At 49.2% G+C, this 15,517-nt stretch overlaps 2 protein-coding genes across 2 annotated transcripts in view; both read right to left on the reverse strand.

The window, feature by feature from the left end:
* Positions 1-13,108, reverse strand: part of LOC141065365 (tyrosine-protein kinase-like) — a 102,286-nt gene extending 89,178 nt beyond the window's left edge. The window contains exon 1 of the mRNA XM_073557808.1: positions 12,451-13,108. Within this exon, the coding sequence (XP_073413909.1) occupies positions 12,451-13,067 (617 nt within the window). The 5' untranslated portion in view covers positions 13,068-13,108. The remainder of the gene's footprint in view (positions 1-12,450) is intronic.
* Positions 13,109-13,443: 335 nt separating this feature from the next.
* Positions 13,444-15,517, reverse strand: part of GCKR (glucokinase regulator) — a 78,679-nt gene continuing 76,605 nt past the window's right edge. Inside the window, exon 20 of the mRNA XM_073557809.1 lies at positions 13,444-14,386. Within this exon, the coding sequence (XP_073413910.1) occupies positions 14,219-14,386 (168 nt within the window). The 3' untranslated portion in view covers positions 13,444-14,218. The remainder of the gene's footprint in view (positions 14,387-15,517) is intronic.

A 15,517-nucleotide genomic window follows, 5' to 3' on the forward strand; every position in this document is an offset into this window, starting at 1 on the left:
GAACTGAAGAAGAGAAACCCCCTCTTCAAAGAACTAAAGAGGAGTCTGACCTCTCATTCTTCTTGAAGCTAGCTTCCTTTTCGATTACCCTTGATTCTCCTATCAGGTGCAGTGGCTGTCAGGTAACCTCTATGGTGTGGAGTGACAATCTTATCATGAAGGTGAAAGACCATCTGAATGGCCCCAAGAAGAACTGATTCACTACTCATGAAACTGGTCTATTTACAATTTTATTTATATATTTTTTTAAATAATTGAAAATACTGTAAAGACAGGCGACCAAACACACAGTGAGACACCCCCAAATCTCTGATTCCTAGGGGTACAGGAAAAAGGCCGTCCCTGTGTTTGTGGACAGACGTAAAAATTCTATGATGAGATTCCTAAAAGACCATGAGAGGTTGCTCTTGAGGTGGCAGTAAGGCTGTGCCTCTGGACCTCCCCTCATGCACATGAATGCCTGTACTCTGTATGACTCGTCTGTACCCTGTATAGCTTGCCCATATCCTGTATGGCTCGTCTGTACAATGTATGGCTCGCCTGTACCCTGTGTGGCTTGCCTGTGCTGTGTGGCTCGCCTGTACCCTGGGTAGCTTGTCTGTACTCTGTATGGCTCGCCTGTACAATGTATGGCTCGCCTGTACCCTGTGTGGCTTGCCTGTGCTGTGTGGCTCGCCTGTACCCTGTATGGCTCGCCTGTACCCTGGGTAGCTCGTCTGTACTCTGTATGGCTCGCCTGTACAATGTGTGGCTTGCCTGTACCCAGTATGACTTGACTGTACCCTGTATGGTGGCTTGCCCGTACCCTGTGTGACTCGCCTGTACCTTGTGTGGCTCGCCTGTACCCTGTTTGGGTCACCTTTACCCTGTGTGGATCACCTGTACAATGTGGGGCTCACCTGTACGCTTTATGGCTCGCCTGTACCCTGTGTGGCTTGCCTTTATCCTGTGTGGATCACCTGTGCAATGTGTGGCTCACCTTTATACTGCATGGCTCACCTGTACCCTGTGTGGCTTGCCTTTACCTTGTGTGGCTCACCTTTAACTTGTGTGGCTCGTCTGTACTGTGTGTGGCTCGCCTGTACTCTGTATGGCTCGCCTGTACCCTGTATGGCTCGCCTGTACCCTGTATGGCTCACCTGTACCCTGTATGGCTCGCCTATCCCTTGTGTGGCTTGCCTGTACAATGTATGGCTCGCATGTACCCTGAATAGCTTGCCTGTACTCTGTATGGCTCACCTGTACTCTGTATAGCTCACCTGTACCCGTGTGGCTCGCCTGTACACTGTATAGCTTGCCTGTACCCTGTGTGGCTTGCCTGTAGTCTGTATGGCTCACCTGTACTCTGTATAGCTCACCTGTACCCTGTGTGGCTCGCCTGTACCCTGTGTGGCTCACCTGTACCCTGTGTGACTCACCTGTACGCTGTATGGCTCGCCTGTACCCTGTGTGACTTGCCTGTACACTGTATGGCTCACCTGTACCCTGTATGGCTCGTCTGTACAATTTATGGCTCGCCTGTACCCTGAGTAGCTCACTTGTACTCTGTATGGCTCACCTGTACTCTGTATAGCTCGCCTGTACCCGTGTGGCTCACCTGTACACTACATAGCTCGCCTGTACCCTGTGTGGCTAGCCTGTACACTGTATAGCTCGCCTGTATTCTGTATGGCTCGCCTGAACCCTGTATAGCTCGCCTGTACCCTGTGTGGCTTGTCTGTACAATGTATGGCTCACCTGTACCCTGAATAGCTCGCCTGTACTCTCTATGGCTCGCCTGTACTCTGTATAGCTCGCCTGTACCCTGTGTGGGTCGCCTGTACCCTGTGTGGCTCGCCTGTACTCTGCATGGCTCGCCTGTACTCTGTATAGCTCGCCTGTACCCTGTGTGGGTCGCCTGTACCCTGTGTGTCTCGCCTGTACTCTGTATGGCTCGCCTGTACCCTGTGTGTCTCGCCTGTACTCTGTATGGCTCGCCTGTACCCTGTGTGACTCGCCTGTACTCTGCGTGGCTCGCCTGTACTCTGTATAGCTCCCCTGTACCCTGTGTGGGTTGCCTGTACCCTGTGTGTCTCGCCTGTACTCTGTATAGCTCGCCTGTACCCTGTGTGGGTCACCTGTACCTTGTGTGTCTCGCCTGTACTCTGTATGGCTCACCTGTACCCTGTTTGACTCGCCTGTACTCTGCATGGCTCGCCTGTACTCTGTGTGGGTCGCCTGTACCCTATGTTTTGCCTGTACTCTGTATGACTCGCCTGTACTCTGTATGGCTCGCCTGTACTCTGTATAGCTCTCCTGTACCCTGTGTGGGTCGCCTGTACCCTGTGTGGCTCGCCTGTACTCTGTATAGCTCGCCTGTACCCTCTGTGGGTCGCCTGTACCATGTATGGCTCACCTGTACCCTGTGCTGCTCGCCTGAACTCTGTATAGCTTGCCTGTACCCTGTGTGGCTTGCCTGTACCCTGTATGGCTCACCTGTATGCTGTATGGCTCACCTGTACCCTGTATGGCTCACCTGTACCCTGTGTGGCTCGGTTGTACAATGTATGGCTCGCCTGTACCCTGAATAGCTTGCCTGTACTCTGTATGGCTCACCTGTACTCTGTATAGCTTGCCTGTACCCGTGTAGATCGCCTGTACACTGCATAGCTCGCCTGTACCCTGTGTGGGTCGCCTGTACCCTGTATGGCTCATCTGTACCCTGTGTGGCTCTCCTGTACTCTGTATAGCTCGCCTGTACCCTGTGTGGCTCGCCTGTACCCTGTATGGCTCGCCTGTACGCTGTATGGCTCACCTGTACCCTGTATGGCTCACCTGTACCCTGTGTGGCTCGTCTGTACAATATATGGCTCACCTGTACCCTGAATAGCTCGCCTGTACTCTGTATGGCTCACCTGTACCCTGTGTGGCTCATCTGTACAATGTATGGCTCGCCTGTACCCTGAATAGCTCGCCTGTACTCTATGGCTCGCCTGTACTCTGTATAGCTCGCGTGTACCCTGTGTGGCTCGCCTGTACACTGTATAGCTCGCCTGTACCCTGTGTGTCTCGCCTGTACTCTGTATGGCTCGCCTGTACTCTGTATGGCTCACCTGTACTCTGTATAGCTCGCCTGTACCCTGTGTGGGTCGCCTGTACTCTGCATGGCTCACCTGTACCCTGTGTGACTCGCCTGTACTCTGTATAGCTCGCCTATACCCTGTGTGCCTCGCCTGTACTCTGTATGGCTCGCCTGTACCCTGTGTGTCTCGCCTGTACTCTGTATGGCTCGGCTGTACCCTGTGTGACTTGCCTATACCTTGTGAGGCTCATCTGTACACTGTATAGCTCACCTGTGCCCTGTGTGTCTCGCCTGTACTCTGTATGGCTCGCCTGTACCCTGTGTGACTCGCCTGTACTCTGTATGGCTCGCCTGTACTCTGTATAGCTCACCTGTACCCTGTGTGGCTCACCTGTACCCTGTATGGCTCACCTGTACCCTGTGTGACTCGCCTGTACTCTGTATAGCTCACCTATACCCTGTGTGGCTCGCCTGTACACTGTATAGCTCGCCTGTACCCTGTGTGACTCGCCTGTACTCTGTGTGACTCACCTGTACTCTGTATAGCTCGCCTGTACGCTGTATGGCTCACCTGCACCCTGTATAGCTCACCTGTACCCTGTGTGGCGCACCTGTATTCTGTATATAAAAACTAATAGGATTGGACAATCAAGGTGTGTATCTGAGATCTCGCCATCTTCATTATGGACTATGAATAGAAGGTGACCTAAACTCGTGACACCGGTTACCACTAATGGAGAGAACGCTGCCTGTGAACAGCCGTCCTATCAGCAGAGCGGTATTAACACCGCGCAGCTGGCCCAGGAGTCTGTGGCCTATTCTTATGCATTTACAAGGGGCCTAGGTCTTCTGACAAACAGGTAATAACCTACAGAACTGCTGAGGCAGCGCAAGAGAAGATCAGACTCTCGATTGCTCTGGTTTGGGATTCAGCACTGGAATTTTTACAATTCCTTGAACATTTATGCTTTTACTCCTCTTGGAGTTTAGACTCGACAGCGTATGATGTTGTGCAGCCGGCGTCCATTATTTTTATGTCACTCAGGATGAACTGAGCTATAAGTTCTCATTAGATGATGGAGATTTGCAGAGCAGGAGGTTGGGGAAGATGGCCATAATGTCCTCAATGACCATGCTGCATCCGTGGCTGGGATTTATGTACTCTAGAGGCTCCTGGAAGGAAAAGTCTCCAACTTGATTGACTTTATAACGTTAACATTATACTAATATTATATCTAGCAACTTGTGGGTTTCATGACTGCGGAGGATATAACTGTGGCGCCCCCAGGAGTATGGTCGCCACAATGGCATTGCCTTCCTCCTAGTGAGTGTGATGTCATGCTTGGAAGCAATAAAGAGTCTCTGTGGCAGTTAACCACAACACACAACACAGTTCCCATTCCGGGTCAGCAGAGGGAGCTCTGAACCAAACCTGGGGGAGGAGCTACTCTCTGGGGGCCAGGAGGGAAAATTAGGAGTTTGTGTGAGGAGGGAAACGTATAGACGTGAGGAGAGGAGCTGGGAGATTGAGCAGGGAGTTCAGGCTCATTCCCAACTATAGCGCATGATCTGGAGCCCGGTCTCCAAGGCTGTACGGATACTGATGTTCCTGCAACAGAAACCGGAGGAATAGGAAGCTGTAAATGCTCTATTCCCACTTAAGACTCGGAGGCACAACAGCGACGTGCGAGCCAGAAGAGGAAGGCTGTCTGCCATACCAGGGAGTTCTAAAGAGAATAAGCAAGTGGAACTTCAGTGTAACACAGTACTGCAAGTACCTAAAAATAAGCACTAGAAAGGAGACTACACAACCCATCTGCATAGAGAGATTCCTAAGTTGCTTCCAGGCTAGCCTGCTCCTGTGCCATATGTAATCTGGACCCTGGACTGCATTTGCCAAGCAAAGTAAAGGTAAAGAAACTGCACTCTGTTGTGTCCTTGCCTTCTTCCTGCAACCCTGTCAGCACTGCTACATCTCGGTGCCAGACACTACACCCTCTTCCTCAACACCTATCCTCACTTCCCTGGGACTACTGCCCTACCTGTGGAGGGCCACAACATCACTGCAGCACCACACCATCTGTCCCAGGGGATCTGTCTGCAGCATCGGCTTAACATCTTCGTTGCCGAACACCACAGGTCGCGTCACGAATCATTCACTCATAAACTTTATTCCATCACTTAATCCCTTTTACATGGGCGCCCAGGGCCACGGACCAGGTCACTGCCGCTGTGACTTTCCGCTCTGAGAGACCGGCCCGGTACCGAGTACCCCACAGCCCTGGGACGGCGACCCATAACAATGGAAGAAGAGACCCCGGGAACACAGGACACATCAGATCCCATCCTGAGGAAGGTTGTACGGAGTCTTGCTCAGGTTTATTCTCATGTTGAGGTTTCATTTAATCCTGTACGTCATACTACACGTTAAATTCATTGGCAAATGTGCATAGTATGACCAAAAGTATGTGACCCCTTGTTATTGAGATCAGGTGTCAGCAACACCGACCGCAAACATTAAAGTCTACCACAGCCGAGTAATCTCCACAGACATTGGTAGATGCATGGGGTGTACTGAAGAGTTGAGCGGTTGAGGGATCAGGGTCATACGATGCCACCGGTGCCATAAGTTACTCTGCCACTGTCTCAGGTCATCAGATGTTAGGTAGAGAGGGAGTAATAAAAGGAGGTGATGGCCTCCTAATCTAACCTGTTAATGGATTGCTCCCGATCATGCTTATTAATGGATCGCTCCTGATCACACCTATTAATGGATCGCTCCTGATCATGCTTATTAATGGATAGTTCCTGATCATGCCTATTAATGGATTGTTCCTGATCATATCTATTAATGGATCACTCCTGATCACACCTATTAATGGATCGCTCCTGATCATGCTTATTAATGGATCGCTCCTGATCACACCTATTAATGGATCGCTCCTGATCATGCTTATTAATGGATTGCTCCAGATCATGCTTATTAATGGATCACTCCTGATCATGCTTATTAATGGATCACTCAGAGATAGAGATGAGTGGAAGTCTAATTTCACAGGAATCTGCAAATTTGAAAAGTTTCTGACGCGATTTTTAATGATAGCAAAAAAAAAATTAAAAATACCCAGCACCATTTCTCCCACTCCGGGATTGGCGTGATGGCCTCAGGTGCGTCCACGTGGCCCACATAATGCTGCACATCCAATGCAGAATACAGATGTGTCAGCACCGGTGTCTTCCCCACAGGGCGCACATTGTAATAAATGATGTGCGGACTTGTGGAACTTTGGGTTCTGTTTCTGGACCAGAATTTTTATACCTAAGTATCCCATTGAAAACAATCGGGACCCAAACTTTTGAGCTGGAAACTTTAGTCTCTCTCCCTGGACTTCCCCCAGAACTCTGATCATTACAAGACTTCCAGGAGATGTTGGTGTTTATTTCTAGACACTGCCTGGTACGAGCCCCGAACGTTTGGGTTGAATTACCTAATTTTTTTTCAGATTTCCTTGTTGTGATAGTCCCGTATTAGACTCGTACATGCCGCCTGAACACAATGCCGGCAGCAGGTGCGTGATTTGGAGATATGAACCTGACTGTTTGTTGTTTTAGTTCCACAATGTACTGTAGTAACCTAAAAGTAGACCCCAGAAGTAGGCCATCTGCTGTGCTCCTACCTTACCTGTTTTCATCTTTCTGGTAACCATTCCACACCCAGTGGCTTGTGGTTGTCATCAGCCCCATCCTCCCCTACTGCTTTCGCACTCTTTCTCCTCTTCGAGTGCGTTCTCAGTTTGCCGTTTGTGGGTCCAAGAAACCTGCGTTCACTCATCCGTCCGTGAGAAAGCTGAACTCTCAGGTGTCTAAGTTCAGTTCACCACAATCAATGTCAAACCACCTGGATTGTGAAGGAATCCCATGCGTGCTGGCAGGCTACCTGGCCACCATCATATTTGAAGAACATTTGTCCCCACCAGGTTTGGGCACAAAATATTCTGTGCATCAAAATTATTGTTAACTATCAAACTAAAATTTGTGGAAGTCTATAAATATCATTTTCTTTAACACAAATTCTAATTTTTTTATCAAAATAATATTTTGTTGTGGTGGGTGAACTGGAATATTCTTGGGATAATATGCTCTCTGCTTGGTGAAGCCTCCACAGACCAGACGGCTGCCGACCATTTGTCTGACCGGGAGACCACTCTATGCTCCCTGAGTGATCGCTCTCCGTCGTCAACCAATAACCAAGGAAGCAGTGCCAATCACAGTGAATATGGCATGATGGCGACATGCTTTACCTGCTGCATTCCCTAAATGAGGTTCAGTCTTGCCTGCATTGCGTCCTGTCTCCAGAGGACACCCTGAGCTCTGATCCCATGGACTTATTGGCGAACAGATTGGCAAGAACGAGCCAAGTTTGCTTGGCGCACAGAATTACATCAAGCCTCTGGTGTAATGTCAGAGAGGGGATTCAGTGCAGCTGGTGGTGTTGTCGCATCCGAACAGACCAGGTTTCATTCGCCTACTTCTGTAGTGCTACTACTGACTTCGCTGGCCCAACATTGCCAAACATCTGCCCCATCCTAATTCTCCACCATGTGGCTTCTGCCTCTGCCCCTCCACAGCCACACCAGTCACACATCTCCTTGGTGCATACGGTATTTTATAGTACAAGATTGTATTGTCGATGCGAGATGTACTCTTTTGAGGGTAAATAAACATGAAACAACTTTCAAAATAGGGACAGTTCTTTTCACGGCATTTTAAGCAATTGCTTCTTCAGTTTGAAAGCAGTATGTCTGAGATCCTGTTCTGTTATAAAAAGGATAATTTTTGGAAAACTTGATAAAAAGTCTTTGCAATTTCATTTTGGGAATAGACAATTTTTAACTCCTAGTTGAGGAGTCATTAGAGCTTCAAATGTAAAAAGGCAAACCTGTTTTTTTCGCTCAGTAAAAAGGGATAATTTTTGTACAGCTTGTGAAAAAAAAATTGATTCTTCATTTAGCAAAGAAAAATCTCTTGATACTTTCCAAACAGGAATACATTTTGTACCTTACTGTGTGAAAAAAGCCACGTCTTCTTCTATTTGTACTGCCTGGGTATAGATAAGAGCAATGCAGGCATCTAACCCCCAAAATGGGATAATTTTTAGACTGTTTTTACAATTTAAGTGGCTGACAAAGTCTGATATTACAGTGTGTGGTTAAGTAGGCTACTGGTTACCACCAGTTACAGAGCCTTGAAAAAGTATTTATACTCCTTGGACTTTTCCACATTTTTTCACGTTACACCCATAAACTTTAATGCATTTTATTAGGGCTTTTAGGTAACAAGTACTTGTGACATGAAAAGGAAATTATATCTGGTTTTATAATTGTTTTAAAAATATAAAACTCAAAATTGTGAGGTGCATTTGTATTCACCCCCTGTAGGCTGATACCTCTATTTGAAATCATGAGTGACCAATGTCACATAATTAGTTCATTGTGTCCCCCGATGTGTAATTTCTTTTCAGTATAACTACAGCTGTTCTGTGAAGGCCTCAGAGGTTTTTTTTGAGAACATTGGGGATCAAACAGCATCATGAAAACCAAGGAGCCCACCAGACAGGTCTGTGATAGTTTTGGAGAAGAGTAAAGCAGGGTTAGGTTCTAAAAATTAGCCCAAGCTTTGAAAATCTCATTGAGCATCAATCCATCATCCAAAAGTGGAAGAAGGATGGCAAGAACTGCAAACCTACCAAGACTTGGCTGCCCACCTAAACTCATAGCCCAAGCAAGGAGAGCACTAAGTAGAGAAGCAGCCAAGAGGCCAATGGTCACTGAGGAGGAGCTGCAGGGATCCACAGCTCAGATGTGAAAATCTCTACAGGACAACAGATAGTCGCATATTCCACAAATCTGGCCTTTATGGAAGAGTGGTAAGAAGAAAAGAAGAAAGACATTTCTAAAAGCCATAAGAAGTCCAATTTAGGGCACTCATTGAGCATGTGGAGGGGTTCTGATCAGATGAGGCTGATTAAGCACTTTTTGGGCTAAATGTAAAATGCTATGCGCTTGACGGGAAACTAACATTGCAGATCACTCTGAAAACACCATCCCCACCGACACACATGGTGGAGGCAGCATCATGCTGTGGGGAGGCTTTTCTTCAGCAGGGGCGGGGAAGATGGTCAGAGGTGATGGGAAGATTGATGGAGCTAAATTCAGGCAATCCTGAAGGAAAACCTGTTAGAGGTTGCAGAAGACCTGAGACTGAGGAGTAGGTTAACCTTGCAGCCAGACAAAAACCTTAAACATCCTGTCAAAGCTAAAATGGAGGGTTTAGATCAGAGCATATTCCCGTGTGTGAGCGGCGCAGTCACCGTCCAGATCCAAATCCCAGAGAATCTGTGACAAGACGCGGAAATTACTGATCGCAGACGTCTCCATCCAATGTCACTGAGCGAGAGCGAGTGTGCAAAATGTCACCTCTAGATGTGCAAAGCTGAAGAGACAGACCCCAAAGACTGCAGAGAAAGGTGGGAGCGACAGACCCCAAAAGACTGCAGAGAAATCTGGATTGAGGACTGCAAAAGACTATAGGGAAAGGTGGAGACAGACCTCAAAAGACTGCAGAGAAAGCTGGAGAGACAGACCCCAAAAGACTGTAGAGAAAGGTGAGAGACAGACCCCTAAAGACTGCAGAGAAAGGTGGAGAGACAGACCCCAAAAGACTGCAGAGAAAGGTGGAGAGACAGACCCCAAAAGACTGCAGAGAATGGTGGAAGAGACCGACCCCAAAAGACTGCAGAGAAAGCAGGAGAGACAGACCCCAAAAGACTGTAGAGAAAGGTGGAGAGACAGACCCAAAAAGACTGCAGAGAAAGGTGGAGAGACAGACCCCAAAAGACTGCAGAGAAAGGTGGAGAGACAGACCCAAAAGACTGCAGAGAAAGGTGGAGAGACAGACCACAAAAGACTGCAGAGAATGGTGGAAGATACCGACCCCAAAAGACTGCAGAGAAAGCAGGAGAGACCAACCCCAAAAGACTGCAGAGAAAGCTGGAGAGACAGACCCCAAAAGACTGTAGAGAAAGGTGAGAGACAGACCCCAAAAGACTGCAGAGAAAGGTGGAGAGACAGACCCCAAAAGACTGCAGAGAATGGTGGGAGAGACCGACCCCAAAAGACTGCAGAGAAAGCAGGAGAGACAAACCCCAAAAGACTGCAGAGAATGGTGGGAGAGACAGACCCCAAAAGACTGCAGAGAAAGCTGGAGAGACAGACCCCAAAAGACTGTAGAGAAAGGTGAGAGACAGACCCCAAAAGACTGCAGAGAAAGGTGGAGAGACAGACCCCAAAAGACTGCAGAGAATGGTGGGAGAGACAGACCCCAAAAGACTGCAGAGAAAGCAGGAGAGACAGACCCCAGAAGACTGCAGCAGAGAAAGCTGGAAAGACAGACCCCAAAAGACTGAACAGAAAGGTGGTCCTACAAAGTACTGACTCAGGGGGCTCAATTTAAATGCAAGGCACAATCGTCGTTCTGTGGTGTCACAGAAAATCCCGATAAAATACATTTAAGTTTGTGTAACGTGAAAAAATGTTGAAAAGTTCACGGGGTATGAAGACTTTTACAAGGCACTGTAGCATTCGCTTTTTCCTGGCAGATATCACTTTGGATCATACTAATTAATTGATCTCTCTGGATCATACGGATTATTAGATAGCTTGAGGTCAAATGTAGGAATGGATCACACTAGATTATCGCAGTGATTGCGGCGTCTGATCTTAAGGCTATGTGCACACGTAGTTTTTTGGGTGTGCGGATTTTGCAGAGAAAACCGTGGAAAAAACGCGTGGAAAAATCCGCAGCATGTGCACTGCGTTTTTTTATTTCCATAGGAAATAAAGGTACTGTACAACGCAGCAGAATCCGCACCGTGTGCACACACCCTTAGATTCAGAGTGAAATCCAGACGGCTCACATATACCTTCCGATCACTTTCATCCCTGGGATTATGATGAAGATGAGGTCGTCTATTAGACTGTTGTCCATCACTGATTGGTCGGGACATTTATCATGACGGTCATTGGTCGGTGGCCCCACTGTGGGTGCGTCATGAGCTCGTATCCCCCACACAACACCTGGGGGCTGATGTGTATCCTACGCACATACCACCTGAGCTGCAGGCTTGGAGGACCACTCAAAGATGATTAGTGGATCATGTCTCCAGCGTTCACCTTGATATTGAGGGCCCTTCCTTGTCTCTGGGTGTCTGCCTTCACTTTTGAGGTTGAATTTTACTTTAGGCTCCAAATTCTTACATAGCAGCAATTCCAGGACACATTCTTACCACCACTGACGTAGATGGTTCATTACCCCCCATCTCAGTGCCCGGAGCTGGACCTTCATCCACAAGAACAGAGATACCCCAGATAAGGGAGGCAGACGGGTGGGCACCCGGTTAGGCCAGGATCGGTGAGGTGAGTTTTGCTTCTTTCCTTTTTTTTTTCTTTCCTTTTGCTAACATATTTGTTGCGTGGACTCTTATGCAAAGATAATGATGTGTCCCTGGGGCCACAGCTCTAAGTATGTGGCCCCCAAGCACTATCCTGTCTATGGAATGGCATTGACTTGGTCTGAGGTGACACATAAGGGCAATAACACGGTGGCATGAACCCATGACAGACCCGATGTTGGGCATTGGTTTCCTGCCTTTAGTCGTTGAGGTGGGCAACTGCTGACACGATAACAATGTGACTTTAGTTGCAGAATTGCGCCCTACCAATGAAACAGCTTGGAGGTCAGTACTTGGTGTGATCACAGCAGGAGTCGTGCTCGCAGGTTCTCATAGGGCCCATCAGTGTCCTCCAGGTCACATGCACCTTATGGCCTCTGCCTGCTGTAATCAACCCTAAATATGGTGGACGTACCCAGTGGAGGAAGCATCTAGACATAGGCTGCCGACCTTATCATCAATCCAGAGTCCCTCTCCACATAATGCGCCCCACTTATTGAAACATCTGGATTGTAGACTAAAGATGTTCTGATGGATACTACCCTCACTGGACCATAAGTGACTGATGGAGATGGTGGAGTCTTCACCCTACTTTTACAATTTGTTACCCCCTTTTACAGGCCGTGACCTTCCATTTTTTTTCCTCATCTGCTCCATACCTGTTTCCTCCTTTCTGAATGTGCGTTTGGACCCATTGGTCCCATCTAAAGATGGAGTATCACCGACAAATGAACAGGGAACTTTCTAGAGCTGCTAATTTCTGGGAAGTTTTGGGAACCTACTGGACCTTTCAGGAGAGATGGTGAGCATGCCATGCACAATATTCTGCTCTAGGATGCAGATGACACAGTAGCCATGCAAGACAGGACATATTACTTACTCCTCTGCCTCCAGACTCCCCTCGTTGGCCAGGTAGGACTTGGGGATATACCCGGTTTTGCTTTCTTCCGTGCGATTGATGGTCCTTGCGATCACCCATTCTCCTCGGTCTTCGATAACCTCCACCTTTTGGCCCTTCTTTATGTCTAGGTCCAAGGACGAGCGCGGTTTGTAGTTGTAGGTTGAGACCTTCCAGGCTCGGAGTTCCCGGGACATGGCACTTATTCTTCGATTTTCATCTGGTTGTGTATTTGTAGGGTGGATGACATCGTTTTGGGTGCTCGGTTCAATGGTGAAGTTTGGGAGACGGTGATTCCTCACGTTCATAGAATTGTCTAAAGTGTCCACAAATCCGAGGTTATCCTCGCCATTGATTATGTCATCCTCCCTCTTCAGGGTAATGATCTGTTTTTGGTGGGTGATGGGATCATTGTTCCTCTTGGTTTTCTCGTCATTGTGGGCTTTATTGAATGAGTAGAACTTGCTCTCGGAGTGTTTCAGAACTTTATCCGGTCTTGTGATCTCTAGTTCTGGGAAAGTCGGGTCCGTATATGGCTCCCGGTGGCAGGGACAGCACGAACAACAGGGACAGCATCTTCTACACAAAGTCTGCCCCATCCTGTGCTCCTGATGACTGTGACTATGAGGAAGTAAGATCACAATATACAGGTGGAATGTGCAGGGCGGACCTGGCAAGGTAATGCACAATCTGCTTCCTCATACCCCAAGCAATCTACTGGCCTTACCTGAGACATGTCGAAAAGTGAAAGCCTAAGCATGGCAGATAATCCGCAGAATTCCTCGCCAGTCCACAGTCCGGGAAACAAAGTCCATAATGTACAGTAAGAAAACTCCAGATATCCCAGGAGGGAAATATTACATGGGTCCCGTGTAATACAAGGCAGGACGGGGGCTCAGTGGTTAGCACATGGGGGCTCAGTGGTTAGCACATGGGGGCTCAGTGGTTAGCACATGGGGGCTCAGTGGTTAACACAAGGGGGCTCAGTGGTTAGCAAGCTTTAACTCGGTTACACATAGGGGCTCAGTGGTTAGCACATGGGGACTCAGTGGTTAGCACATGGGGGCTCAGTGGTTAGCAAGCAGTAACTCAGCACATGGGGGCTCAGTGGTTAACACGCAGTGGCTCAGTGGTTAGTACTGTTGCTTTGCAGCACTGGAGTCCTGGATTTTACATCCCACCAGGATGACATCCGCGCGGAGTCTGCATGTTCCCCCCGTGTTTTGTGGCTTCCCTCTGCTTTTTCCCCACACTCTATTGACTGATAGTGAATGTGGCTAGTGATCCCCGATGGGGACAGAGGTGATGTGGTGAGTGATGGCGCTGTGTACAGGAGTAATATCACACATGTAGTATAGAGGCTTCTATCTGGGAGCGGTGTCACCTCCTCCAGTGTAGATCTTCTCCGTTGCTTGTGGAGCTGCGGGTTCAGAGCTCAGGACAGCTCTTCTGGGAAGCTCCTCTTATTCCCTGTCACTGAACTACAACTCCCAGCATGCTCTGCGCCTCCCACATGCTCTGGAGGAGGTCAGCAGGTTATGACTACATGGGGACAGCTGTGTTGTCTGTTGCCAAGGAAACAGATCGCTCTGCCTGTTTTTGGACTCGGACTCCTCTTGCTATTGAGCCCTGCTGCTCTCAGGTCATGTGACGAGTTCCTGCCTTCTGATTGGCGCAGAATTTGATTCAATTTATGCAACTTTTAATAAAGATTAAAAAAAAAAATAGAAAAACGACGTGAGGCGGGAATCTATCGGCTGCGTCCTGCCGTCTCCACGCTCTCTGCCACACGTTTCCTTCCTGGAACGTTGTGACACGCTTCGATGGCCGCCCGTATGCTCTCGGATGACTCCAGACGTGTCCTGGCCTCTGCCACCGAGCAGTTACGTAATAAACTCACAATGGCGATCGGCAGAACCTGTCAAAAAGACGAAGAATTAATATGTGAGCAGCCAATATGGCGGGAGGACTCATCCAGAGCTGCATTCACAATTCTGCTGTCACCTCGTCGTGTACGGCGCTCGGTGCTGGGCTATCATGGGGGAACTGTGGCTGGCACTGTGATGGCGTACTCTGGGGCATACGAGGGAACTGTGGCTGGCACTGTGATGGCGTACTGTGGGGGATACGGGGGAACTGTGGCTGGCACTGTGATGGCGTACTCTGGGGGATACGGGGGAACTGTGGCTGGCACTTTGATGGCGTACTCTGGGGGATACGGGGGAACTGTGGCTGGCACTGTGATGGCGTACTCTGGGGGATGCGGGGGAATTGTGGCTGGCACTGTGATGGCGTACTCTGGGGGATGCGGGGGAATTGTGGCTGGCACTGTGATGGTGTACTCTGGGGGATACGGGGGAACTGTGGCTGGCACTGTGATGGCGTACTCTGGGGGATGCGGGGGAATTGTGGCTGGCACTGTGATGGTGTACTCTGGGGGATACGGGGGAGCTGTGGCTGGCACTGTGATGGTGTACTCTGGGGGATATGGAGGGACTGTGGCTGGCACTGTGATGGCGCACTCTGGGGGATACGGGGGAACTGTGGCTGGCACTGTGATGGTGTACTCTGGGGGATATGGAGGGACTGTGGCTGGCACTGTGATGGCGCACTCTGGGGGATGCGGGAGAATTGTGGCTGGCACTGTGATGGTGTACTCTGGGGGATACGGGGGAACTGTGGCTGGCACTGTGATGGCGTACTCTGGGGGATGCGGGGGAATTGTGGCTGGCACTGTGATGGTGTACTCTGGGGGATACGGGGGAAACTGTGCCTGGCACTGTGATGGTGTACTCTGGGGGATACGGGGGAACTGTGGCTGGCACTGTGATGGCGTACTCTGGGGGATATGGGGGAACTGTGGCTGGCACTGTGATGGCGTACTCTGGGGGATACGGGGGAACTGTGGCTGGCACTGTGATGGCGTACTCTGGGGGATACGGGGGAACTGTGCTGGCACTGTGATGGTGTACTCTGGGGGATACGGGGGAACTGTGGCTGGCACTGTGATGGCGTACTCTGGGGGATACGGGGGAACTGTGGCTGGCAC

The sequence above is a fragment of the Dendrobates tinctorius genome, unplaced genomic scaffold (genome assembly GCF_039654945.1).
Source record: "Dendrobates tinctorius isolate UK_male_01 unplaced genomic scaffold, ASM3965494v1 ptg000251l, whole genome shotgun sequence".
Lineage (NCBI taxonomy): Eukaryota > Metazoa > Chordata > Amphibia > Anura > Dendrobatidae > Dendrobates > Dendrobates tinctorius.